This window comes from Musa acuminata, chromosome BXJ2-10 (assembly GCF_036884655.1).
Source record: "Musa acuminata AAA Group cultivar baxijiao chromosome BXJ2-10, Cavendish_Baxijiao_AAA, whole genome shotgun sequence".
NCBI lineage: Eukaryota > Viridiplantae > Streptophyta > Magnoliopsida > Zingiberales > Musaceae > Musa > Musa acuminata.
This window is the reverse complement of record NC_088347.1, coordinates 35996056-36022362: the sequence shown is the minus strand read 5'-3', so window position 1 is coordinate 36022362 and position 26307 is coordinate 35996056. Positions and strand designations below refer to the sequence as shown.

General features: G+C 39.4%; 4 protein-coding genes and 12 non-coding genes across 16 annotated transcripts; 2 read left to right on the top strand and 14 right to left on the bottom strand.

Annotated features, from left to right (window-relative positions):
• Window positions 1–164: 164 nt before the first annotated feature.
• Window positions 165–5531, bottom strand: LOC103969482 (uncharacterized). Its single transcript, XM_065131141.1, has 6 exons — window positions 5469–5531; window positions 4808–4970; window positions 3950–4705; window positions 3007–3445; window positions 1714–1795; window positions 165–510 (listed from the first exon to the last, which is right to left on the bottom strand). The coding sequence occupies exons 1-6, from the start codon at window positions 5496–5498 to the stop codon at window positions 304–306; spliced, it is 1677 nt and encodes a 558-aa protein (XP_064987213.1). The 5' UTR covers window positions 5499–5531; the 3' UTR covers window positions 165–303.
• A 2077-nt stretch (window positions 5532–7608) lies between these two features.
• On the top strand, window positions 7609–9726 carry LOC103969481 (glucan endo-1,3-beta-glucosidase 12-like). Its single transcript, XM_009383017.3, has 4 exons — window positions 7609–8004; window positions 8878–9216; window positions 9305–9335; window positions 9411–9726. The coding sequence occupies exons 1-4, from the start codon at window positions 7947–7949 to the stop codon at window positions 9508–9510; spliced, it is 528 nt and encodes a 175-aa protein (XP_009381292.1). The 5' UTR covers window positions 7609–7946; the 3' UTR covers window positions 9511–9726.
• A 1207-nt stretch (window positions 9727–10933) lies between these two features.
• Window positions 10934–11911, top strand: LOC103969980 (caffeoylshikimate esterase-like). The gene has a single exon (XM_018819121.2). It carries the CDS (start codon window positions 10934–10936, stop codon window positions 11909–11911), a length of 978 nt encoding a protein of 325 aa, XP_018674666.2.
• Window positions 11912–11954: 43 nt separating this feature from the next.
• On the bottom strand, window positions 11955–12047 carry LOC135626081 (small nucleolar RNA snoR114). The gene has a single exon (XR_010492249.1). It is a non-coding gene; the product is annotated as a small nucleolar RNA snoR114 (small nucleolar RNA).
• Window positions 12048–12405: 358 nt separating this feature from the next.
• On the bottom strand, window positions 12406–12499 carry LOC135626084 (small nucleolar RNA snoR114). The gene has a single exon (XR_010492252.1). It is a non-coding gene; the product is annotated as a small nucleolar RNA snoR114 (small nucleolar RNA).
• Window positions 12500–14312: 1813 nt separating this feature from the next.
• Window positions 14313–14408, bottom strand: LOC135626089 (small nucleolar RNA snoR114). The gene has a single exon (XR_010492257.1). It is a non-coding gene; the product is annotated as a small nucleolar RNA snoR114 (small nucleolar RNA).
• Window positions 14409–14574: 166 nt separating this feature from the next.
• LOC135626086 (small nucleolar RNA snoR114) lies at window positions 14575–14664 on the bottom strand. Its single transcript, XR_010492254.1, has one exon. It is a non-coding gene; the product is annotated as a small nucleolar RNA snoR114 (small nucleolar RNA).
• A 199-nt stretch (window positions 14665–14863) lies between these two features.
• Window positions 14864–14956, bottom strand: LOC135626085 (small nucleolar RNA snoR114). The gene has a single exon (XR_010492253.1). It is a non-coding gene; the product is annotated as a small nucleolar RNA snoR114 (small nucleolar RNA).
• Window positions 14957–18104: 3148 nt separating this feature from the next.
• LOC135626083 (small nucleolar RNA snoR114) lies at window positions 18105–18197 on the bottom strand. The gene has a single exon (XR_010492251.1). It is a non-coding gene; the product is annotated as a small nucleolar RNA snoR114 (small nucleolar RNA).
• Window positions 18198–19867: 1670 nt separating this feature from the next.
• On the bottom strand, window positions 19868–19963 carry LOC135626082 (small nucleolar RNA snoR114). Its single transcript, XR_010492250.1, has one exon. It is a non-coding gene; the product is annotated as a small nucleolar RNA snoR114 (small nucleolar RNA).
• Window positions 19964–20672: 709 nt separating this feature from the next.
• On the bottom strand, window positions 20673–20765 carry LOC135626079 (small nucleolar RNA snoR114). Its single transcript, XR_010492247.1, has one exon. It is a non-coding gene; the product is annotated as a small nucleolar RNA snoR114 (small nucleolar RNA).
• A 1697-nt stretch (window positions 20766–22462) lies between these two features.
• LOC135626087 (small nucleolar RNA snoR114) lies at window positions 22463–22555 on the bottom strand. Its single transcript, XR_010492255.1, has one exon. It is a non-coding gene; the product is annotated as a small nucleolar RNA snoR114 (small nucleolar RNA).
• Window positions 22556–22694: 139 nt separating this feature from the next.
• On the bottom strand, window positions 22695–22787 carry LOC135626078 (small nucleolar RNA snoR114). Its single transcript, XR_010492246.1, has one exon. It is a non-coding gene; the product is annotated as a small nucleolar RNA snoR114 (small nucleolar RNA).
• A 1848-nt stretch (window positions 22788–24635) lies between these two features.
• Window positions 24636–24731, bottom strand: LOC135626090 (small nucleolar RNA snoR114). Its single transcript, XR_010492258.1, has one exon. It is a non-coding gene; the product is annotated as a small nucleolar RNA snoR114 (small nucleolar RNA).
• Window positions 24732–24882: 151 nt separating this feature from the next.
• On the bottom strand, window positions 24883–24974 carry LOC135626080 (small nucleolar RNA snoR114). Its single transcript, XR_010492248.1, has one exon. It is a non-coding gene; the product is annotated as a small nucleolar RNA snoR114 (small nucleolar RNA).
• A 432-nt stretch (window positions 24975–25406) lies between these two features.
• Window positions 25407–25856, bottom strand: LOC135625818 (pathogenesis-related protein 1A-like). The gene has a single exon (XM_065130905.1). It carries the CDS (start codon window positions 25854–25856, stop codon window positions 25407–25409), a length of 450 nt encoding a protein of 149 aa, XP_064986977.1.
• Window positions 25857–26307: the final 451 nt, after the last annotated feature.

The following is a 26307-nucleotide window of genomic DNA, read 5'->3' as shown; positions in this document are numbered from 1 at the left end:
ATCAGATTGATTTTTAAAAGTCTAGATGGATGTTTTACAATCATTGATCACAATGATCAGTTCCTTCGAGTGTAGCTTTTCTGGAAGAAAGATATGAATCTACCACCACACTGGAAAGTAGGCAACACACAATGAGGAATGCATGTTTAACATTGGAAGAAGAAGTTCTGATGGCTTCCATTGAGACAGTATGCAGTTGATGAGTAGAATATGTCTCATCATATTCATTAAAAAGGGTCGAGCCTTGCATTAATCCTATACTGAGCCGCAACTCAACTCATTCCAAAATTATGGAGATACAATTCAGAAAAACCAACTACAGCACCAGATATGCGGTGTACACACGCGACCGGTTTGCCGTATCTGCTCTACCTGTTCAGCTGTTATAGCAGCCTGTCGATTCCTTTTGGCTTCAGCAACGGCTTGTTTGTGCTCTACTCGCCGGCGTGTTAATGATAGCTTCTCAACCAACTTATCCTGTGCTCGGGCTTTCATCAGTTCAGCTTGGGCCTGAAAAATAAAAATGAGATACGACATAAGTTCAAATAAATTCATAGTTTGAAGTTGCAAAATGCAAGGTTAATCCTGGAAGCGGTGAATGCTTAGGAACTGGCAATCACAAGTATCAAAATCCCACAATAAATATTCATAAAAAACACAATTTTGAAATCATGAGGTTTTACATCTGAGAGACGAATTGGACTTGACCGTCCAAACAGCGGTTGAGAACCACAGGAGCATATAAATAGTGTATATGGCTTCTTGCTGATAGGAAACATTTTACAAAAGGTCCAGGGACTGGTTCTTGGATGAGATAAGGATACAAAATGGAGGAATTCTGATATCTGGAGTGACATTTAGTTTGGACATGTCCATTTGTGTAGCTTATTTTCACTTTTTTTCCTTATTTAGATTTGCCTAAACCTTAATTTAAGAGTGCTTAATGAAGAAATCGGCAGATACCAGCGAAGTGCAGACAAACACACGCAGGACGGAAAAGTATATGAATGAAAAATTGGTGGTAATTTTTGTGTTAAACGTTGTTACCAATTACTGGATTATGGTGGATGAAATTTAGTTTTTTTCCTAGGCTCTCAAAATGGGATGTATCATTATCAATGTTCAATGACAGAGTACTAACAAGTGAATGATTTGATCGAGAGAAAGTGGAGTGGAGATCTGATGTGACTTTTATGGACTGTATGAGACTACAAAACATCATTTTCTTCACTGTACAAAGGCTAAGCATCTGCGAAAGTATCCAAGTATGATTTATAGAATCAATGGATTCAGTCTATTGAGAAGTGGCATAAAAACTTTAAAAAAATAAACCAAAGAAGAGGAAATGGAGGTCTGGAAACTCTCAATGCTGCTCTGATGTGAGCATTATAAAAAAGAAAGAAATTGCATGTTTTCTGATAGTTTTCTTCTTTCTGATTTGCTAGGAAACAATTAATTTTTGTAATGTATATATCAGGATGGATTGGTGGCTAAAGTCAAGAATGATGAATGAGAGAGTCTGATCCTGGAAAGATGAAAGTTGATGTTTCTAGAACATGTTTTTGTTTTGCCTTTTCTTTTTCTCACATATTGAATGTCTCATTGTGGTCTTCTTCACATTTTATAAATGTGTAAAGAGGTGGGATGATCCACTCTTGCAACAATAAATGAATAAATAAAGTCTCAAATTAAAAATTAGCAAGTGAAAAGTACCTCAACTCTCCTCAGTTTAGTTTCATATTTTGCTTTCTGATGGTTCTCCCACGCTTGTATTTTTGCCTCTTCTCGTCTATGCCTGAAAGAGATCACTTGTTACGAACAATTCATCATACTGGCAACATTCACCAAACATGTAATGGTATTTGATGTGTTTGTTCATGTATTCAGGTCAGCAATAAACAGATGTGAATTCTAATGTGTAATACCATGTTGGGTTTTTAACCACAGGAGAGAAATTCTACCGTATTAGCACTAGTAAAATTAGATAAATGCCCATTCATGTACATTACTAACAGGTGATTCAAGAACGCCGAGAACTAAGACAAACAACACAGAACATGGAAAAAAAAAAGAAGGGAAGGTGGGGGGTCAGTGGTGGGTCGGGAGTATGATGTGAGAACAAAGTCAACAATGGGTTAATAAACAATTTAGGTCCTTTTTTTTGTCGTGTAAGAAAAATGCATGCCTCTATAATTTTAGGTCATTTCTCACTTTCAGCATATTCTTTGAGGATGAACTTAGCCGTGGATAACACATGTGGTAGGCTCTGTCTAATATCCTCTTGTCTCTCTATTCTCATCAATTGGCTGACTAATATTTAGATATGATGCAAGAAAGTCAAAATCCAAAAGTAATGTGTTGGATGGAAGAATAGTAACCAAGTATTTATGTATCGAAAACCATGACCAAGTCCATGTGTAAAAACAATTTAGTAAGGTATCATATTGAGCTAGAAGAAACAACCTCTCTCGCTATCTACAAGGGTAAGGCTGTTTGTATTAATCATCCTAGACCCTGCATGGCAAGAAGCCATGAACATGCACTAGGCTGCCTTGTTTTAGAGGGTGAGCCTCTTTGTCATCTTAAGGTGTCATATGTTGAGGCAACCAAAACCTATCATAAATTGACTTATTTTGGTGAAGACCACTTTTTGATTGAAAAGCTAAAATTAGACTGATTAGAGACAGTAATTCTTACTGTTACATAATGGAAGGAAGTTTGCAGTTAATGTATGAAACTGCTGAACAATATATATAATCAGAACCATTTAAACAAAAGAAGATTATTCCTCCCTTATGATTAAAAGGCATGACCTCTCCATATTATTCATCAAGTCAACAGTTTATTCCTCCTCTTCCATCTTATTCATTGAAAATAACTATTACATACTAATCGAAAATTATTAATAATCTTGTTTAAAGATATAATTGTGGTAATAACTAATTTTATATTGTATAAAATATCAAACTTTTGATATAGATACAATTGCGGGAAAGAGATGAATACCTAGCAGTATATTCAGATTTTTGAGATTCCTCCCATGCTGCAGCACGGGCTTCATATTCTGTCTTCTTGATCTTTTCCTGGTCCAAGGGGGGAGAGGCATGTGCCATGTCATCTTTACTGGCCCAGGAAGCGATGTTCATCTTACCGAGTTGTATGCCAAGGGCAGCTATTTCTCTCCTTGTTTTCAGTTGCAGTTCTTTGTCAGATAATTCTCTGTTCCCAGAGTTCTCACTCTTTCTTGATTGATCATGTGTATTTGCTTCTGCAGCAGATGATGCTTGTGCTCCTTTTTTGGGACTCGATGGTATTGAAGAAAGTGGAGTACGGGCCGGGGTCGTGGCTCCGACAGGCGTCTCAGTCCTCGATGGGTCCTGGCTAGGAATAGGTGTCATCTCTGTTCCCACATCTCTCATCGAAACCGACTGCACTAACGGGCTGACTGCATAATATAAGCACTAATTTTGTTGGTAGCTATTTAACAGAAGAACAACTCTTTAGTATCTCAATCAAATTCTTAACTTTATGCAGCTACTATCCAATGTTAGAATTGTGTGATTAGCCAACAACTCATTGTCATTTAAATGAGTGAAACCTACAAAATTTCAAAATTTAAGGTTAAAATGAATCTGGGGAGCACGAATACAAAATTCTATAAGCATTTATATCAATATGTCGAACAACTCTTCAGTATCCGAGTAAATTTCTCATGTTTGTGTGGCTACTATCTAATGTTAGATTTCTGCGATTTGCCAATAACTCATTATTATTTAAATGAGTGAAACCTACAAATGATCCAAATCTTTAAGCAAGATTAAAAGGAAAAACATGGCAAGGACATGATAAGCATTTCTAAGCATCTGAGCTTCATGGTTATAAATGTACTTGAGCTCAAAGCAAATTCTATACGCATTTATTATCAACATATGGAGGAACATTGGCTTACCTGTCGCTTTAGCCGTAGATTTTTCTGAGACAGCATGATTAAACTCTTTCTTAAAACAACCACCATAAGTGCTGTTAACTGAAGATAAATCTGTCAACCCGCTAGTCGAATCCAAACTGGACTGCGAGGAATTCGGAGCAAAAGAGAACTTGTCGGCCACATTTTGTGAGGTAGATTTCGTGGAACTACTCGTTTTAGCATCTGGTTCCTGCATAAGAGAGTGCCTGTGGTCTGCACTCGCAGATTCCGGAACAAACACCACCCGGTTGGAAATGACTTGGAGACTCCCAAGATTCAGTGCAGCAGTCTTCTTCGAAACATTTGACTTGACATGCGTAATTTGTCGATGAACAATCCATCTCTCTGCATCGTTCCACTTGGATGGAAGATTCCTGACAAAGGGGCTACTCGCTTGCTGCGATGGTCTCTCGCCTTTATGGAACTCAAAGCTGCGTGCACTGCCATTGTCATGTCCACTGTCATAATCGAAGCTTTCTTCGTCTGGTAATCGCATCGGATGTACCATGCTCAAGTTGCTGGTTGGCTCAGCCAGGCCAGAAACAGATTTAACAGTGTCCTGAGCTCTGTTGCAGCAGATGTCAGCTTTCCCTTTGGGGAGAAACTCCTTTCGGAAAGACGGAGTTTGATCGCCTTGTCCATAGCCGAGAACCTCCTTAACAGACAACTCCAATCTCGGAACTTCCGAACTCGCACCAACATTCAGGGAAGATGCATCTTTGGAGTCTTTCAAGCTAACTATGAACAAAAGGCATACAAGAACCCCGTTTTTTTACCTTGTACTGTCGACCCAATCGCATGTTGACATAAATCATCTACCTAATGCTAACCATTACTAACCTTCTTCGTCAAGATCTCCAGCTAATAGGCTGTGCTTCGAGTGCTCCATTTCCTCTAGCTTGGAAGGGGATGTTCTGGATGAACTGTTCCCTCCTTCCTTCTTTCTGCCACCGTGAGATCCTAATAGTTTTATCCTGAGTTTACTGGGAGAAATTACTCCCATCTGAAAACAAAAGTTCATCAACCAATAGAAGCAGCGTTAGATTTCTTTCCACTACACGTCATACTCATTTTAACCAAACAAATTAAAATGTGGAAAGCAACATTGATTACAATCCCTAAATATCTGGAAAATCTCTTATAACCAAATCAAGACATAGGCAATATTCAAGATGAACCGTATGCATCAGACTTGGATGGGGAAAAGGGGATACAAGTAGCGGCACGGATCAAAATCACATTAAGCCTTCAAGAAGTACCAAATGAGCCATACACAAAAAGGAAAACAAGGCCTTTCCACCAAAATCTTTCGCTAATGAGATATATACACTTGTCCACCACTGTAGGCGAGAGAACAAAAGACTCGGAGACAGAGAAAGGCACAGAGCAAAGACACAGCCTTCAGACAAATAAAACTGTAGGAAAATTTAGTGCTACAGTATGCAGCGATAGATTCATCTGCCACAAACAAGAGATCAGAAGCAAAATGTTATTCTGGTACCTGAACTTTGTGAATCCTCTCATACTCCATTTCCGAGAGAGAGAGAGAGAGAGAGAGAGAGTCTGGCGCTCTGCGAGCAAAACCTCAAGAGGGTTTATGTAGAGAGACGTGGGAATGGGACGGCGATGTATTCAAGTCCTCGGGAGCGTCGAGCGGCATGACTCGCTGCGCTCATTGCTTTGACTCCGCTTAGATCCGCTGCAAGATTTGGTCGTCTTCGAGAGTCCAACTTGCGCCCTACCCATCCTTCTGCCTCTCCGTTGCACCGTCGATCGGCGTGGGACCCACTTTAAACTAATCACGTGTCGCCATCGGAAACCACTAGTTTGCTGTCTTATACGACGGCCAGGGATTGATGATATCCGCCAAAGAAATGTACATAGATTGCGGTGGTAGATTCTATCAGAGCAAAACGTCAGCAAAAATCCATGTCGGAAGAGAGGGTTTATTAATAATAATGATTGGCCCTCAATGTTTGTGAAAAGAAAATTAATCTTTGTTCATCTAAAAAATTTTTCCCGCTCGCTAAGATTTGAATCATTCTTAATTTTTCGTCTTCGATTTGGATGGTATTAATCCTTGATTGGAATAATTTCGGTGGCGAAGCAAAAGAAACAACATCATACCTAATCCACCATCCCTTAACTTCCGGAAACCTTTGGGCCGCACCATGAGAGACGTGGACTCGATCCCGGACGTTGATTCAACATTGAGATTGGCGCCGTTGAGTACTTGATGGGTGCGGTCAAAAAAGGCACTGACTTCCCGACGTCCCAAAAGCCAAAGGGTCAACAGATGGACGGGAGAGTGCGGTCAAGCCCATCCCATCCCATCCCCGATGTGTCAGATGGTTGAGACCTCCATAAACATCACAAGATTCATGAACATTATTACATGAACAAATATAAAACGCAATCTCATAATGTCAGTTTCCCATATATTTTTATTGGATGCAGTGGAAGAGCTGCGACGAGGCTGTCATTTTTGAGAACATTGTCCTGAGAACACCAATCCACGAGAAGCTTGTTGCATGAAAAGACGACAGGAACACTGTTTCCCATCGAGTGTTGGGATTGGACATGAGCAATATATATGGAGGGAAAAGACGTTTGAATCTAAAATGTTCATCATTGGGTGTGTCTGTGTGTGTGGGGGGAGCAGTGAGATGCCAAAAAAGCTTGCTGGTTTTGTGGTCATGGCAGAGACAGTGCTCCCCAAGCACGACAGGGCAAGGAACACGAAGATGAAGAGGTTTCTATCATGCGTCCACTATGTCCAAAATTGTGCCGATGCAATGAATTCTTTCTTTCTTTCTTTCTTTCTTTCTTTTTCAGATCAGATGATTTGAATTCTTGGATTATTTGTATTTGAAATTTGGTATTAATTCGTCTTAAATCTTAATGGTGATGTGGTTGATATGATAATCTAAGAATATATCAATTCTCATGATCTACCAATTAGTATGCTTGAGAAATAATCAGAGAAATGCACCACAAATAACCAGAAAGGTTGAATAGAAGATATCATCACTGCAGCGCAATGAGAGTCAAATAATATGCATATAGATGGATACACAGGAGGAGTAAGTGGAACAATTGAGAGTGAGATTTCAAGTGTGATTTGAAATAATGCCCTCTCTGTTCCATGATTCTCCATTGCTAACATGAACATTGCTGTGATTCTCCATTGCTAACATCAACATAGCTGTTGTCTGTCACAGTTGACAGAGTTGAAACAAAAGATCATCCATGATCGAATATTCTCAAGAGGCATGAACAGAGACCACAGATGCATAGATCAATAATTCTGCAAAAGATCTCCAAGCTCAACTGCATGTCATTCTAATTGCTTTAGTATAGAAAAGCTCTTACATGATATATCCATCCATCTTCAAACTGCATCATAAAAGAAAGAAAATCTTCCGAGTACAGAATTGTACTGTGATCAGAAAAAGTACATTACAAATGGTGCCAAAAAGTGTTGGCTCATCTACACATCCTTATCGATGTCTCAACAACAATACGGTTCTTATCTTCATCCACAAGAAAAGCCAATGCATTGCACCACCTGTTTCATCTAATCTTCCTGGTTTCACCTTTGCTTCGTAGATTCCATCTCCTCGGTCGCGAGCAAACAAAAGCAGAGGGAACGAAGAGAATACTGCGGCTTTCTTCATCCGCAAGGCATCAACCGTTCCTCTCGTTCCTGTGGCACCGACGGACCGTAGCATCTTATGAACTCTACTTTGTCGCGTAACATCCTCGAGGAACTGCTTGACCGAGCCACATCAATGTCGAAGCATGCACTGCCAAATTAATGTGGAGGTTTTAAGTCATCCGCTGCCATGAATTAATGTTTGACAGCTACAAATCACTGACAACTGAGCCTTGTACCATCTCCTGAACACTTTTTTGAGTGTTGTTTCCAGTTATCTTTACCAGAGAGAGTGAGAGAGAGAAGCTGCTTGTTCTTTTGGCAATGAGGAGTGGAGAGTGGATGGTCATTTATGGGGTTCTGATCGTGGAATGCTACATGGGTAATGCCTCTTCATCTCCTATTTACTTTTTTCTTTAGTTCGGATCGTGGCATTCTTGAGTTTTTTTCTTTCTATTTACTTCCATTTGTTCTTTAATCTTACCTTCTTGAATGCTTTCGGGGGAGTCCCCAATGTCTCAAATGCGCGATACCTGTTCTTGAGTTTTTTCTTTCCTTCCAGCTGACCTTTCTGCTTGTTGATCTGTGAATCACAAGTTTCTAATGTAGCTCAAGTTCATCTATTAATCTCTAAGTTTGTCTGACATGCCTGACACAATAAAACCTACATTTTTCTTGAAGAAGATATCGTATATGGCCATTGTTTCTCCCTCAAAATCGACATACAAACAAGAAGCAGAAACCTCCAAAGCTAGCAGTGGTGCATCTACCATGTTGCTTATGTGTGATGAGATTTGTTGGGAGGTGATCCAAGTATCTATGGTTCGGATTTGGGTTCATCTATCTATAAAGGACAGACCATTAAATATTTTCGTTTGGACTATGTCTTTCATATTGTTTGGTCGACTATAGCTTCAGACTCCATTCACCATTCTTTTTGTCTGTGCTCTTCGTCCCTTTCGTGAGAGTCATCGATAAATCTTACCAATTCAATTTTTTCTTTTATGGATTTATAAGATTAGGATCATCAAGCCACCCGAATTGATTATTGATTACTGTTATGTTGTTCTTCTGTGATTCTTCCATTCAATGAGAAAACAAGTCTAATTCTCTTAACGTAGTTTACGATTTCATGCCATTACGGACATCATGTTGCTTGATGATCCATTGGCCATCGGGTGTTCTCTCTCTCTCTCTCTGTTTCTCTAACCTCTGGCCTCAGGCCTGGTCCTGTCTGATTCCATGGAATGAACAGTTGCTGCGCCGGGGGCAAGACTCCAGCAGAAGGCCGAATCCACCACCCCCATTCCGACCTTCTCTCCTCCTGAAGGCAACACAACATTTATCGATGGCACCACATGGTGTGTGGCTCGTCCGGGGGTTTCACAGTTGGACCTCCAGAACGCACTTGATTGGGCCTGTGGACTCGGTGGCGCTGACTGCTCCCTCGTCCAGCCCGGCGCCGCCTGCTACCACCCGGACACACTCCTCTCCCATGCCTCCTACGTATTCAACAGCTACTATCAGCAGAACGGCAACTCCGATATCGCGTGCTACTTCGGTGGAACTGCAGCCGTCGTCAGAAGAGATCCGAGTAAACTCTTCGACGTCAAATTCTCCAAGTTTTCTTTCTGCTGCAAACTTGTTGATTAATAGACCACTGCATTCTGATGTCATGACAGGTTATGGGTCCTGCAAGTTTCTCAGTTCAGAGTGAGTACTGTTTCCTAAATGGTTTGATTTCTGAGCTCTGCAACCGTACCGAGCAGGCTTCCTTTGTGCATGCAGGCCGGCCTCTGCTTCGCCATTGTTTCAGAGGAGCTTCCTCTTGAAGATTGCGGGAATCTTGATCCTTCACTGTTTAAACACCAGATTAGGATCAGCATAGGCATTGTTGGATAATTTGGATCAGCATCTACTGCATCTGTAGTTGGCTCTCTAGGATTTTAGTGGTTTGAGACCTGCAAATGGATAGTCAGATATTCCATGATCATGAGCTTACTTGATGACGCCGTTGTAATCGTATGAATCATTTGTAGGCTTAATATCATGTGTATGATGTGCTGAGACAGCATCAAATTCCAGCAGGTTTTTCTTTCTTTCATTGGCACTCATTACATGCTGGTGTCATGCGTCACACACAAATGTTCAGGGAATTATCTTGTGCGGCATCATCCTGTTCAGGAGAAGATGAGTTCAGATTAGAGCAAGAACTAAAACAAGACTGTAGTAACTTGCTCACTGCACGGTGAACTCTGGTCTGTCATCACAGGACAGGCTCGTATGACATACAGCAGAGCCATTATCCAATAGGATCAGCAGGTACAAGTTGAAACTTCACCTACGACGATCACCTACCTGCATGAAAGAAAACGAACCACCTCATCCACCGAGAAGACTGCAGGTGGCGCAGCTCTCGAGAGCCTCAGATCCAACACTCGGGTGAGTCCCCTCCATCGATTCATGAGACTGGCTGGGGCTGTCTTGTCTTTATGGTGATGGCCTCATTGGCTGCTATTTCCAGGCAACTTGAAACGGAAAGATGATGGAGAGCAGCGTTCTTGTCACCTCAATGCAGTGTGTGGGCCTGCTGTGACCACAAATGAAGAGCAAGAGGTGAGGAGAGGGAAATGGAGGCACTTAACGTGAAGATGGCCAAAGAAAGTGAATGGACCACTAGGCATTTGCAGGAACCACTTAATTCTCTCCTTCTCTCTCTCTAAAGACAGACAAATGATTCATGTATCATAATTCATTTAGATATATCATCAAATCATGATCAATTGGGCAAAAAGTCAAGCTAGCTAGAGTTGAATTTGATAGCGATCGACCCTTGAGAAAGATACAAGGTCTGAAGTTTGAATGAGATATCATCCATCACTGTTCGCATCAACTTGTGTTCACCAACACCATAATGAGATATCCTATTAATTCTAAATGTGTGAGAAGATGTCATGGAACAAAATGAACAGACAATATGAAATTGATTGAAGACTGTGTTGGATTAATTCTACTCTCTTCCTCAACCTTGTGCATTAGACTAAAATTAACATTGATGCTAATTATAACTCCCAACAGCAATTCCATTCTCATGCCTTGAGGAAGCCTTGCTCAGGTTTCTTGTGAGATGAAACCCAATTGACCACATTAAATTTTGGCCTCCGAGTTAGGAACTCAACAGCTTCCAAACATAATTTAATGCTCACATGCAACACTTGAGATTTTGGTCACACTCTCACGCATATACAAGTAAAGGTATCATCACCTCACCGTTCAGGAAGACCTGCAGCTCTTCTGCTTCCTTCGCTGAGATGTCTCACCCAATAAACCAAGCAAGCAAGAGCAGTCCCTTCGGCAACCTCACCCTGGAGGAGTTCTATCGACAGCATCACATCCTCCACCGCGAGTCCTTTATGCTAAACAACCACAACATGAAGATCTTCACCCAGTCATGGCGCCCGGCGTCGCCGTCCGCCGCAGTCCATGGCCTGGTCGCCATGATCCACGGCTACGCCTCCGAGAGCAGCTGGGTGTTCCAGCTCACCGCCGTGGCCATCGCCAAGCGGGGGTTCGTGGTGTGCGCCCTCGACCTCCGCGGCCATGGCCGCTCCGAGGGCCGCAGAGGTCACATCCCCAGCATCGGCCCCCTGGTGGACGACTGCGTGGCGTTCTTCGGCTCGGCCCGGTCGGCCCATCCCCACCTCCCGGCCTTTCTGTACGGCGAGTCGCTCGGGGGGGCGACGGCGATCCTCGTGTACCTCAGGGAGAAGGCGGGGTGGAGCGGGCTGGTGCTGAACGGCGCCATGTGCGGCGTCTCCGCCAGGTTCAAGCCGCCGTGGCCCCTCGAGAAGTTCCTACCGCTGGCGGCCCACGTCGCGCCGAGCTGGAGGGTGGCGGTGACCAAGTCCCTGGTGCACCAGTCCTACAGGGAGAAGTGGGTGAGGGAGCTGGTGAGGAGGAACCCGAGGGCGCAGAAGAGCGAGCACCCGCCAGCGGCGACGGCGTTGGAGCTGCTGAGAGTGTGCGACGAGGTCAAACGGAGGGGCAGCGAGGTGGCGGCGCCGCTGCTGGTGCTTCACGGGGAGAGGGACTCGGTGTGCGACGCGGAGTCGGCGGAGCTGGTGTACGAACTAGCGGGGAGCCAGGACAAGACGCTGGCGCTGGTCCCGGGCATGGGGCACCAGTTGATCGGAGAGCCAGCGGAGACGGCGGATTTGGGGTTCGAGATCATATTCTCCTGGCTGGAGAACAGGGCCTCTTCGTCGTCTGGCCATGGTGGTGCGGCATAAGTGCCGCTGTGTGGAATGCTTCTGCGGAAAGAAATAAAAAAAGAAGCTCAGATGCGCTGGATTGTCGTCTAATGTAATCAGACGGTTGTGATTGAACCCAGTCCATCAAAACAAACACATGTAATCCTCACAGCTCCTTTTCAGAATCGAACCCTCGATCTCTGGAAATGTTGGCTAAAGTCGATAGCCACTGCTTTCTTGGAGCAGTTGTTACCCAACTAAAGATATTAAATTATGTATCATTATCAATATGTATACGCTGATTTGTAATCTAAAAAAATCAGACGGTTGTGATTGAACCTGATCCATCACACAAAGCGCATGTATTCCTCACACCTTTTCAAACTACAACGACCCAAGATTCGAACCCTCGGTCTCTAGAAACGCTGGGTATAGTCGCTAGCTACCAATGCCCATGGTACACGTGTTACTATTTCAAGGAAATATTATCTATAAGATATGTATTACTGTATATATACGGACCAAATAAAAAGAAGCTCAGATGCGCTGAATTGTCTTCTAATGAAATCAGACGGTCGTGATTGAACCCAGTCCATCACATCAAGCGCATATAAAACCTCATTGCTTCGTTTTAAATTAGCAACCGATACGAATCGAACCCTCAACCATTTGGAAGAAAGGCCATAGAACTTAGCCAGTAGTCTCATCGTTCGGTAGTTATCGAACTCAAGGAAATATATTAACTCTATATATATTCATCTACGCATGGAGCACATAAATATTATTCATTATATATTATATTATATTATCATATTTAATTAAGTAAAATATATTATAGATGTGATTAAATTCAAAATATAATTATCGATAAATAAAATCTAATTATAGTAGGATTCTAGGAGATGACCTTATAAAAAAATAATCTCTCTTAATTATCATTTTTGGATCATTTGCTCTCACATATATTTCTATTCTATCAATTATAGTTTTCTAAAAAATAGGAAGGGGATACGAGTCTAGTTTCTTTCATGTGTAGATTCAAGACATATGCATATTACATTATATTATTTTATGACATTTGAGATACCCCGCTGATTATTATGTTTAAAAGGTGCGTACATTCTATTTTTGATTTATGATACTTGATGTCAATCATAGTTTTATATTTTTCACATAAAAATTTATCACTTACAATTGACATCAGTGTCATATTATTAACTTCTAAGTTATCATAGATTGTTAAAGAAATTAGATGATTTATTTGTTCACTAGATCTATATAGAATTATTATTTCCATTTAGATTGTTTCGAATTATTATTTCAAATTATTATATCCGATAACACGAAGTCCTTGCTTTTAGGGCTATATGCATTTCTCGATTCCTGGGTTGCCCAGGGTTGTGAGCAATGTATGTTTCCTCTCATAAAGAATCTGTGAATGACAAAAGGATAAGGGTCTCGAATGAAAGGATGTACAGTACTACCATCGTAGTGGCACTAATATGAGCAATAGTACAAGTATCATACATCAACATATATGACAACCAAAAGGCTACTAGACAAGGTCAGTTGTCTCATAAGGCCAAATAGTGCAGCAATGATTGCATAGCACATTGCTTAGGCGATATTGCTTAATGCAACAGTGCTTCTGTGGGCGATGAATGATTGTGCAATCGTGACTATCATCGACAGTACATCAAGAGGTGACTATGGTGGTCTCGAGCGTGGGGCACCAATTGATCAGAAATCCAACGGAGACGATAGATTTAGGGTTCGAGATCATATTCTCCTAGTTGGAGGTTAGGGCCAAGAGGGTTCCTCCATCGTATAGTCATGGTAGTGTGACGTGAGCTACATCCGAGTGCTGCTGTGTGGTATGCTTCCGCAGAAAGAAATAAAAAAGAAGCTCATATGTATTGGTTGCCCTTATGTCTATATGCATTGTTCGATCCCTTGGTTGCTCTAGGTTGTGAGTGATGCAGGTTTCCTCCAATGGAGAATATGTAAATGATAGAAAGATATAGATCACGAATGAAAGGATATGCAACACTGCTATCGATAGGTCTTTACATAAGAAAAACTCTATTAATTATATTTTCTAAATCATATGCTCTCACCTTTTTATAGGCAAGACATCCAATTCTATAAATTACAATGATCCTGAAAATAGGAAAAGGCAAGGTGAGTTTAGTTTCTTTCATTCACGATACATATAATGTTAAAGAAATTAGATGATCTATTTGTTCATTATATCTATATTGATTATATTAAATTATTATTTTTATTTTAATCATATCAAATTATGATTTTAAATTATTATATTCAATAATGCTAAGTCCATTATTGCCTTGGGCTACGAGCAATACAGGTTTTCACTCATAGAGGATCTGGGAATGATAGAAGCTGCGTCGAATGCATCTGCCGAAAGAAATAAAAAAAGACGCTCAGAAGCGCTGATTTATCATCGTCTAATGGAATCAGACGGTTGTGATTGAACCCAGTCTTTCACATCAAGCGCAATTTATCCTCACTGCTTCTATTGAAACTAAGCACGCCACCCGAATCGAACCCGCGATCTCGAGAAACGTTGGCTATACGCGTTAGCCACTCGTTTATTGGTGCAGTTGTGATACCCAGCTCAAAATATGATAATCTATACAATAAGTATTACTGTATATATCTATGCGGAAACAAATAGACAGAAGCTCAGATACGCTTTATCATTTAATAGAATCAGACGGTTGTGATTGAACCTGATCCATCACACAAAGCGCATGTATTCCTCGCTGCTTCGTTTCATACTGGCACGACCTAAGAATAGAACCCTCGATCACTAGTAACGATCGCTATATTCGCTAGCTACCAATGCCATTGTATTCAAACCCGAGGAAATATAATCTATAAAATATGCATTACTGTATATATACGGAAACAAATAAAAAGAAGCTCAAAGATATGTATTACTGTATATATACTGAAACAAACAAAAAGAAACTCAGATGCGCTGAATCGTCTTCTTATGAAATCAGAAGGTTGTGATCGAACCCAGTCCATCACATTAAGCGCATATAATCCTCATTGCTTCGTTTTAAACTAGCATCCGATTGGAATCGAACCCTCGGCCTTTTGAAAGACAGACAACAGGCAATAGCCATCAGTGTCACCGTTCGGATGTGTAATTATGTTCAAGTAATTATAATAACTTATACGAGTTTCAGAATAATACGTTTCCTTGGGAGATGACCTTATCAAAATAATCTCTCTTAATTATCTTTCCTATACCATACATATCATCACGTTGCATTATTATGTTTAGAAGATACACACCTTCTATCTTTGATTTATGATACTTGATGTCAATCCTAGTATTATATTTTCACATAAAAATTTCATTACTTACGATTGGTATCAAAGTCATATTATTAACTTCTAAGTTATCATAGATTTTTAAAGAAATTAGATGATTCATTTGTTCATTAGATCTATATTGATTATATCATATTATTATTTTTATTTTGATTGAATTATTATTTTAAATTATTATATCCAATTATAGTCAATCCTTGCCTTTAGGTCTATGTGCATCGTTCGATCCTTGGGTTGCCCTCGGTTATGAGCGATGCAGGTTTCTTCCCATAGAGAATCTGTGAATGACAGAAGGGTAAAGGTCTCGAACGAAAGGATGTGCAGCACTACCATCGAAAGGTAATTGCTAGCGGCACTACTACGGGCAATAATGTAAGCATCATACATCAACACACAGGAGAGTCACATGGCTACTAATCTAGGTCGATTATCGCATAAGGCCAGACAGTGCAATGATGATTGTATCGTGCATTTCATAAGCGACATTGCTACATGCAACAGTGCTTCTATGGGCCATGAACGATAGTGCGAATGCGACTTTCGTCGACAGCACAACACGGGGTGATAGTGATAGTCCCGAGCATGAGGCACCGGTTGATTGGAGATCCAACGAAGATGACAGATTTGGGATTCGAGATCATATTCTCCTAGCTGGAGGATAGGGCCAAGAGGGTTTCTTTGTCGTCTGGTCACGGTGGTATGGTGTGAGCTACATTCGAGTGTTGCTGTGTGGAATTCTTCTGTAGAAAGAAATAAAAAAAGAAGTTTAGATGTTGTGGGTAATGCAGATTTCCTTCAACAAAGAATCTGTGAATGACAAAAGGATGAGAGTCTCGAATGAAAAGAAATACAACACTGTCATCGACGGGACATTGCTGATGGCTACTCCTCACATCAAGTGCATGTAATCCTCACTGCTTCTTTTTAAATTAGAAACCGCGGTACGAATTGAACCCTCGACCTTTCCAAGAGGGGCAATCGGCAATGGCCACCAGTGTTTCCGTTCGGATGCGTTAGCGGACTCAACCAAATATATTAAAGTTAGTAAATTATGTGTAAGATATATTATAGATCTAATTAAATTCTAAATAAAATTATCGATCAATAAAAAAATGAAATCTACTTACAGTAGATTCCTGAAGAGATAACCTTATAAAAAAATTTCTCTTAATTATCTTTCCTATATCATACATTCTCACCTCTCGATAGAACTTTATTCCATCAATTACAGTTTTCTGAAAATAGGAAGAGGGGATGTCAATCTAGTTTCTTTCATGTGTAAATTTACGTTGCATGCGTATCATCATAATGTATTACTTCATGACATTCGAGATACCCTGTAGATTATTATGTTCAAAAGGTACACAATTTATAATTTATGATACTTGATGTCGATCCTAGTATTATATTTTTGCATAAAAATTTTATTATTTACAATTGGCATCAAAATCATATTATTAACTTCTAAGTTATGATTGATTTATTTATTTATTAAATCTATATTAGTTATATTGAATTATTATTTCTATTTTGATCATTTCGAATTATTATTTGTAATTATTATATCCAATTACACTAAGTAATTATCTTTAGTGATTTTATTCATAGATTGATAAAAAAATAATTCTTTTTTGTTATTTTTAGGAAGCAAGGATGATGAGGTCATATGGTTCTCCTATTGCATCTACTTCTAATCAATTGTATAGGATTATGAGAACTCTAGAGACAATAACACAAGTGATGCAACAATAAGTTCGACAAAGAAGAAATGATGGAATGGGTACGTCAAACTAGACTGGTTTGGGAATTGAATAGTTTAAGAAGCTCAGTTCTCCCAGTTTAAGTAGTGAGCCCGATCCAATGATCATAGAACGATGGATGATACAGATAGAGAAACTATTTGATATCTTAAATTGCTCTAATGATCAGAAGGTTTCTTTTGTCGCTTTTATGTTGGAAGGAGAGGCTGAGCACTGGTGGAGAATGATTAGAAGAATTTCTGAAAACATGAGTCAATCACACGGAAGGTATTCGTAGAAAATTTCAACGATAAATAATTTTAAGATTGCATTGGAGAGCAGAAAGAATTAGAGTTCTTGGATCTCATCTAGAGAAATTTAGCGGTTACAAAGTATGAATCTAAATTCACTGAGCTCTCCAAATTTGCCACTCATATAACTGATGATTAAATTAGAAAAGCAAAAAAAATTGAAAAGGGCCTAAGGCCAGCTATAAGAAGTCGGATATCAATATTAAAACTCCAAGCTTATGCCGATGTGGTCGAAAGAGCTTTAATAATTGAAAGAGATTTGAAAGAAATTCCGGAAACCAAGGACAAGAAAGATAAAGAGAAATTCATTAGCAAAAATAAGAGAGTGAATGAATTGAAACAAGTTATAAGAGGGTCAAGACATCCAAATTTGAGAAAGAAAAGTCACCACAGAGGACTCAATCATGTGCAAGATGCAGATTAATAAAATTTGAGAATCAAGTCAATGTTTTTGAGTAACTGGAGCCTGTTTTACTTACGAGAAGTTGGATCATAAAATAAAAAATTATCCTACGAAGAAGAAAGAGCTACTACCCCTTAGGCTATCAGCCCATGCTAGATAATATATTATCACTAAATAAGATTCCAAAGCTTGACTATTAATGCCTCTGATAAAATATAAAAAGCTTTGTTTAATTCTAGTTTCAACTTATCTTTACTTTCATAATATTTTGCTTGTTAATTGCGCATTCAAAGATAATTAAATATGTGACAGGTTATTGCGGGTGACACTAATAGAGGCAATCAACACATAGACAGGCCAAACAGTGCAACCACGGGGTCAAAAGGATTTCTCGACAGAAAGAAATAAAAAAGAAGCTCAGATGCGCTGATTAATCATCTAATGGAATCAGACGGTCGTGATTGAACCCGGTACATCACGTTTAACGCATATAATCCTCACTGCTTCATTTTAAATTAATACGCCATCAGGATTGAACCGTCGGCGACTTTCCTTCTCAAATAGAGGCCATCGGCAACAGCCACCAGCGTCACCATTCGTTTGTGTTAATGAACTCAATGAAATATATTACATTTCGTAAGAGATGTGTTTAAGAAGCTTGTCAACCATTACATCATCAAGCATAATAACATATATATATATATATATATATATAATGTTATTATGTTATTATGTTATTATGTTATTATGTTATTATGTTATTATGTTATTATGCGTGGCCGCGGCTATCGTGATTCCTGCTCGCGCTTGGCCGCCGCCTTGCTGCCGGCATCTGCGGCCACCGACCTTCCGCAGGCGTCTTCTGCGAGCACCACCATTATGCGTGAGGGCAATCGTCGCCTTCCGTAATCACCACGTTCACATGCGGTGCGGGATGTCCGTGGTGCCACCATCGCTCGCAAGCAAACCTTTGCCTACGCACGACCGTGATGCACGACTGCGGGATAGTACACGGCCCTTCGTCGACAAGGATCAACCGAGATGATCATCTCAATAACATCGATAATAAGAAACAGTAAATTCATCGATCAAACATAAAATTATACATTGCTCATAAAGAGTAATAGAGCAAATCATATAGAAAGAAAACAGATCAATAATATCCGACAAATCATTCAAGCATCGTAAAGAACAATAATAGATCTAATATATTTGATCTCAAGAACTTGTCTCTGATATCAATTGAAAGCATAAAATCTGTAATCATGATGTTTGTAATGCGAAAAACTTTTATGCCAAGATTGAAATCAAATAAATTAGATTTGACAATATTATGATGCATACCTTTTTCTTGTTGTTCAGAGAAAATAAATCTTATCTGATCTACAAGCGCTTCGTCTTCGGATCTGAAATATCAATCTACAAGGATCCAATCTACAAGGATCTGCAAGGAAAACTAGATCCTTCTCCTCTCTTCATATCTTTTCACAGGACCACCTAGATTGATGGATTAGGGGATTAGGGGAGAGGGAGATTGAGAGAAAAAACTACCTCCGCACATTTTACCCCTAGAGGTCCTGTTTATCAGATGCCCCTTTAGCCCCTAGAGGTCCTATCTATTTATAGGCGAGAGCAGAGGGTCTAGGATAAATTATTAGGAGAGTTCCTCCCATCAAGGTTATCTCCTAAGGAATCCATAATCAGAATCCAATCATATCTATAATATATCTTACTTAATTAAATAGGGTCATATAATCTTACACTCCCGACATCCATAATTCATAGGCAAGACATCCATAGTTCATATGATGATCATAGAGATATCTTACCTCACTTTCGAACATCTCAATTTTATAAATTATAATGATCTTGAAAATAGGAAAAGGTAAGGTGAGTTTAGTTTCTTCATATAATGTTAAAGAAATTAGATGATCTATTTGTTCATTATATCTATATTGATTATATTAAATTATTATTTTTTTTATTTTAATCATATCAAATTATGATTTTAAATTATTATATTCAATAATGCTAAGTCCTTACCTTTGAGTCTTTAAGCATTGTTCGATTCCTTATTGCCTTGGGCTACGAGCAATACAGGTTTTCACTCATAGAGGATCTGGGAATAATAGAAGCTGCGTCGAATGCTTCTGCCGAAAGAAATATATAAAAAAGGAAGCTCAGATGCGCTGATTTATCATCGTCTAATGGAATCAGACGGTTGTGATTGAACCCAGTCCTTCACATCAAGCGCATTTTATCCTCACTGCTTCTATTCAAACTAAGCACGACACCCGAATCGAACCCGCGATCTCGAGAAAAGTTGGCCATGCTCGTTAGCAAATAGTTTATTGGTGCAGTTGCGCATTCGTGCTTAAGATATTATTATATATAAGGAAAGTATTACCGTATATCTTTACGGAAACAAATAGAATCAGACGGTTGTGATTGAACCTGATCCATCACACAAAGCGCATGTATTCCTCGCTGCTTCGTTTCAAACTAGCGCGACCTAAGAATCGAACCCTCGATCTCTGGTAACGATCGCTATATTCGCTAGCTACCAATGCCATTGTATTCAAACCCGATGAAATATAATCTATAAAATATGTATTACTGTATACATACGGAAACAAATAAAAAGAATAGATAAAAACAAATAATATATAAGATAAGTATTACTGTAAAAAATCTATACGGAAACAAATAGATACGCTGACTTGTCATTTAATAGAATCAGACGGTTGTGATTGAACCTGATCCATCACACAAAGCGCATGTATTCCTCGCTGCTTCGTTTCAAACTAGCACGACCTAAGAATCGAACCCTCGATCGCTAGTAACGCTAAATACAAATGCCATTGTATTCAAACTCGAGGAAATATAATCTATAAAATATGTATTACTGTATATATACGGAAACAAATAAAAAGAAGCTCAAAGATATGTATTACTGTATATATAATGTAACAAACAAAAAGAAGCTCAGATGCGCTGAATTGTCTTCCTATGGAATCAGAAGGCTGTGATTGAACCCAGTCCATCACATTTAGCGCATATAATCCTCATTGCTTCGTTTTAAACTAGCATCCGATTGGAATCGAACCCACGGCCTTTTGAAAGACAGACAACAGGCAATAGCCACCAGTGTCAGCGTTCGGATGTGTAGTTAAGCTCAAGTAATTATAATAAATCATATGAGATTCAGAATAATAGGATTCCTTAAGAGATGACCTTATCAAAAGAATCTCTCTTAAGTATCTTTCCTGTATCATATGCTCTCACCTCTCGATAGATCTCTATTCTATCGATTACAGTTTTCTTGAAAATAGGAAGTGAGTCCAATTTCTTTTGTGTAGATTCACGATGTATGCATATCATCACGTTGCATTATTATGTTTAGAAGATACACACCTTCTATCTTTGATTCATGATACTTGATGTCAATCCTAGTATTATATTTTCACATAAAAATTTTATTACTTACGATTGATGTCAAAGTCATATTATTAACTTCTAAGTTATCATAGAATTTTAAAGAAATTAGATGATTTATTTATTCGTTAGATCTATATTGATTATATCACATTTTTATTTTATTTTGATCGAATTATTATTTCAAATTATTATATCCAATTACAATCAGTCCTTGCCTTTAGGTCTATGTGCATTGTTCAATCCTTGGGTTGCCCTCGGTAATGAGCGATGCGGGTTTCTTCCCATAGAAAATCTGTGAATGACAGAAGGATAAAGGTCTCGAACGAAATGATGTGCAGTGCTTCCATCGAAAGGTAATTACTAGTGGCACTACTACGGGCAATAATGTAAGCATCATACATCAACACATAGGAGAGTCACATGGCTACTAATCTAGGTCGATTATCGCATAAGGCTAGACAGTGCAATGGCGATTGCATCGTGCATTTCATAGGCGACATTGCTACATGCAATAGTGCTTCTATGGGCGATGGATAATAGTGCAAATGCGACTATCGTCGACAGCACAATATGGGGTGATAGTGGCAGTCCCGAGCATGGGGCACCAGTTGATTGGAGATCCAATAAAGATGATAGATTTGGGCTTCAAGTTCATATTCTCCTAGCTAGAGGATAGGGCCAAGAGGGTTTCTCCGTCGTCTTGTCATGGTGGTGCGGTGTGAGGTGCATCTGAGTGCTATCGTGTGGAATGCTTCTGTAGAAAGAAATAAAAAAGAAGTTTAGACGCACTGGTTGCCCTTAGGTCTATATGAATTGTTCGCTCCTTAGATTGTCCTGGGTTATGGGTAATGCAGATTTCCTTCAATAGAGAATCTGTGAATGACAAAAGGATAAAGGTCTTGAATGAAAAGAAATACAACACTGCCATCGACTGGACATTGCTGACGACTACTACGAGCAATAGTACAAACATCATACGTCAACACATAAGACAGTCAAAAGGCTACTAGTCTAAGTCGATTGTCGCATAAGGTCAAACAGTGCAACGACGATTGCATCGCACATTGCTGCATGCGATAGTGCTTCTGTGGGCGATAGACGATAGTGCAAGTGCGATTATCGCTGACAGCACAGCAAAGGATGACAGTGATAGTTCCAAGCTTAGGGCACCAGCTAATCAGAGATCCAACGGAATCTACGGATTTTGGGTTCGAGATCATATACTCCAAACCGGAGGACAGGGACAAGAGGGCTTCTTCGCCGGCCATGGTGGTGCGGCATCAGGTGTATCCACGGGCCGCTGTGTGGAATGGTTATGCGGAAAAAACCAAAAAAGCTCAGACGCCCTGTATTGTCGTCTAATGGAATCAGACGGTTGTGATTGAACCCGGTCCATCACACCAAGCACATGTAATCCTCACTGCTCCTTTTGAAAATAGCACGACCTAAGAATCGAACCCTGGCGAAAGTGGCTAGTCACATATTTCTTGGTGCACGTGTGTTCACGAACTGAAGATAAAGGGATTTGTATTACTGTATATATATACACGGAAACAAATAAAAAGAAGCTCAGATGCGCTGTTTTGTCTTCTAATGAAATCAGAGGATTGTGATTGAACCCAGTTCATCACATCAAGCGCATGTAATCATCACTGCTTCTTTTTAAGTTAGACCGCGGCACGAATCGAACCCTCGACCATTCGGAAGAGGGGCCATCGGCAATAGCCACCAGTGTCTCCATTCGGATGCGTTAACGAACTCAACGAAATATACTAAAATTAGTAAATTATGTGTGAGATATATTATAGATCTAGTTAAATTCTAAATATAATTATCGATCAATAAAAAAAAAATAAAATCTACTTACAGTATATTCCTGAAGAGATAACCTTATAAAAAAAAGGAAGAGAGGATGCCGGTCTAGTTTCTTTCATACGTAGATTTACGTTGCATGCAGATCATCATAATGTATTACTTCATGACATTCAAGATACCCTATAGATTATTATGTTCAAAAGGTACACAATTTCTGATTTATGATACTTGATGTCAATCCTAGTATTATATTTTTGCATAAAAATTTTATTATTTACAATTGGCATCAAAATCATATTATTAACTTCTAAGTTATGATTTATTTATTTATTAGATCTATATTGGTTATATTGAATTATTGTCTCTATTTTGATCGTTTGGAATTATTATATATAATTATTATATCCAATTACACTAAGTAATTGTGTTTAGTGATTTTATTCATAGATTGATTAAAAAATAATTCTCTTTTGTTATTTTTAGGAAGCAAGAATTACGAGGTTATATAGTTCTCCTATTGCATCTATTTTTGGTCAATTGGGTGGGATTATGACACAAGTGATGCAATAATAAGTTTGACAAGGAAGAAATGATGGAATGGGTATGTCGAACCAAACTGGGTTGGGAATTGAATAGTTTAAGAAGCTCAGTCCTCACAGTTTTAGTAGTGAGCTAGATCCAATGATCGTAGAACGATGGATAATGTAGATAAAGAAAATATTCGACGTCTTAAATTGCCCTGATGATCAGAAGATTTCTCTTGTCGCTTTTATGTTGGAAGGAGAGGCTGAGCACTAGTAGAAAATGATTAAAAGAATTTCTGAAATCAAACATGAGTCAATCACATGGAAAGTATTCGTAGAAAAGTTTAATAATAAATATTTTTCAGATTGCATTAGAGAGCAGAAAAAATTAGAGTTCTTAGATCTCATTTAGAGAAATTTGACGGTTACAAAGTATGAATCTAAATTCATTGAGCTCTCTAGATTTGCCACTCATATAATTGATGATGAAATTAGAAAAGTAAATAAATTTGAAAGGGGCCTAATGCCAGCTATAAGAAAGTCGGATATCAGCATTAAAACTCAAAGCTTATGCCTATGTCGTCGAAAGAGCATTGATAATTGAATGAGACTTCAAACAAATTCAGAAAATCATGGACAAGAAAGATAAGGAGAAATTTATTAGCAAAAATAAAAGAGGGAATGAATCTGAAACAAGTTATAAGAGGATCAAGATATCCAAATTTGAGAAAGAAAAAGTCACCGAGGACTCAATCACGTGCAAAATGTGGGTTAATAAAATTTAAGAAATAAGTCAATATTTTTGAATAACTAGAGTCTGTTTTGCTTGCGGAAAATTGGATCATAAAATAAAAAATTATCCTATCAAGAAGAAAGAGTTACTATCTCTTAAGCCATCAGCTCATGCTAGACAATATATTATCAATGAATAAGATTCCTTCTAAACCAATGATCGAACTATTGATTATATTGAATTATTATTTTTATTTTATTCATATCAAATTATTATTTTAAATTATTATATTCAATTATGCTGAGTCCTTGTCCCTATGCATTGTTTGATTCCTTATTGCCCTGGGCTATGAGCAATATAGGTCTTCACCCATGGAGGATTTGGGAATGATAGAAGCTGCGTCGAATGCATCTGCTGAAAGAAATAAAAAAAGAAAGCTCAGATGCGCTGATTTATCATCGTCTAATAGAATCAGACGGCTGTGATTGAACCCAGTCCTTCACATCAAGCGCATTTTATCCTCACTGATTCTTTCCAAACTAGCACGCCACCCGAATCGAACCCGCGGTGTCAAGAAACGCCGGCTACAGGCGACAACCACCGCTGCCGCGTTCAATTTGTGTTAACGTTCTCCAGGAATACATTAAAATAAAAAAATGTATTATTGAACAATTAAAATAGAAGCTCAGATGCGCTGGATTGTCGTCTAATGGAATCAGACGGTTGTGATTGAACCCGGTCAATCACACGAGCGCATGTAATCCTCACGGCTTCCTTTCAAATTGGCACGACATCTGAATCGAACCCACAGTCTCTTGAAAGAGACGACATTGGCATTAGCCACCCGTGCTAATGTTCGGTTTTGTTATTGAACTCAATGGACATTATTAAAGTATATTATATGTGTTACCAACATATCTATATATATACATTACTCTCCTAATTATATTTCCTACATTCTATGCTCTCATATAGATTATTAAGATGCATTGCTTTCTGACATTCGAGATATTCTTTTGATTATTTTGTTTTAGGTATATATCTTTGATTTAAATCTTGACATTATATTTTTGATTGTATGATTCAATTATGCTAATGAGTCAGTGAGCGATGTTCTTATTGAATGAAGGAATGATAAGGGTCTAGAATGAAATGAAGGCTTTGTAAGATCTTATTATTTCTTACTAAGATCATATTATTATCTATTAGAAGGAAGGTTTTATTCGTCGATTTTTCCATATGGATAACCTTAAGAGAGCTTTAGAGATCAGTAGGGGCGCCGTCCCACGTAGTTGCCTGGCGGACTGTAGTTGCAGGTGATGAAGACGCCGCCGTCGTCGCACACCACGAGGGCACAGCCCGAGGTAGACCGAGTTAGCCCACACCACCTGGGTGTAGTGCCCGCACACCTTTCCCCCGTCGCAGGTGTTGGAGTCATAGTCGGAGTACTGCTTCTCCGCCACCCAGAGCGACACCGCATCCCTTGAACTGGTTCCGCCGGAATGGAACAGCTGGTAGTCGGCCCTTCTCTTGTTGGCGTAGGCCGCGACGCCGTCGTCCCACGACATGGGGCCGACCGCGACGCAAACTCGGGCCGTGTTATGGGCATCGAGGAAGTCTTGAGGAGAGTTCTGTGCGCGGACCGTGTGCGCCATGATCGCTACAGCGATGAGGCACAGTAACGACGGTAAGCGATGGGATTGTGCCATCCTTTCGAACTATGCTAATCTTTTCTTTCTCTTACTCTGCTCTGTGGTTTCTGTACAGAGATGAGAGAGAGTTTTATACTCTGGTAAATGAAGGACGACGCTTACCCTGCAACAGCCGCCATGGAAATGAAGCATGCGGATACGCTTTTCTTCTTCTTCTTTCTTCTTTCTTCTTCTTCATCTTCGTCTTCTTCTTTCTTCTTCTGCATCAACGCATGCGACAAGTAGTTGGCCGTCTAATTACGACTTCTCGATTGGAAAGTAAGCCATGCAAAAAGGTCTTCTTCAGGGGCTGCGCGATGAAGTGCCGCTGAAGGATCGAGGCACGACCGGCATCGATCATAAGGATCCAAGCAGCCTACTCCCATCCATGCACGTGCATCGAAGAAGCAAAACC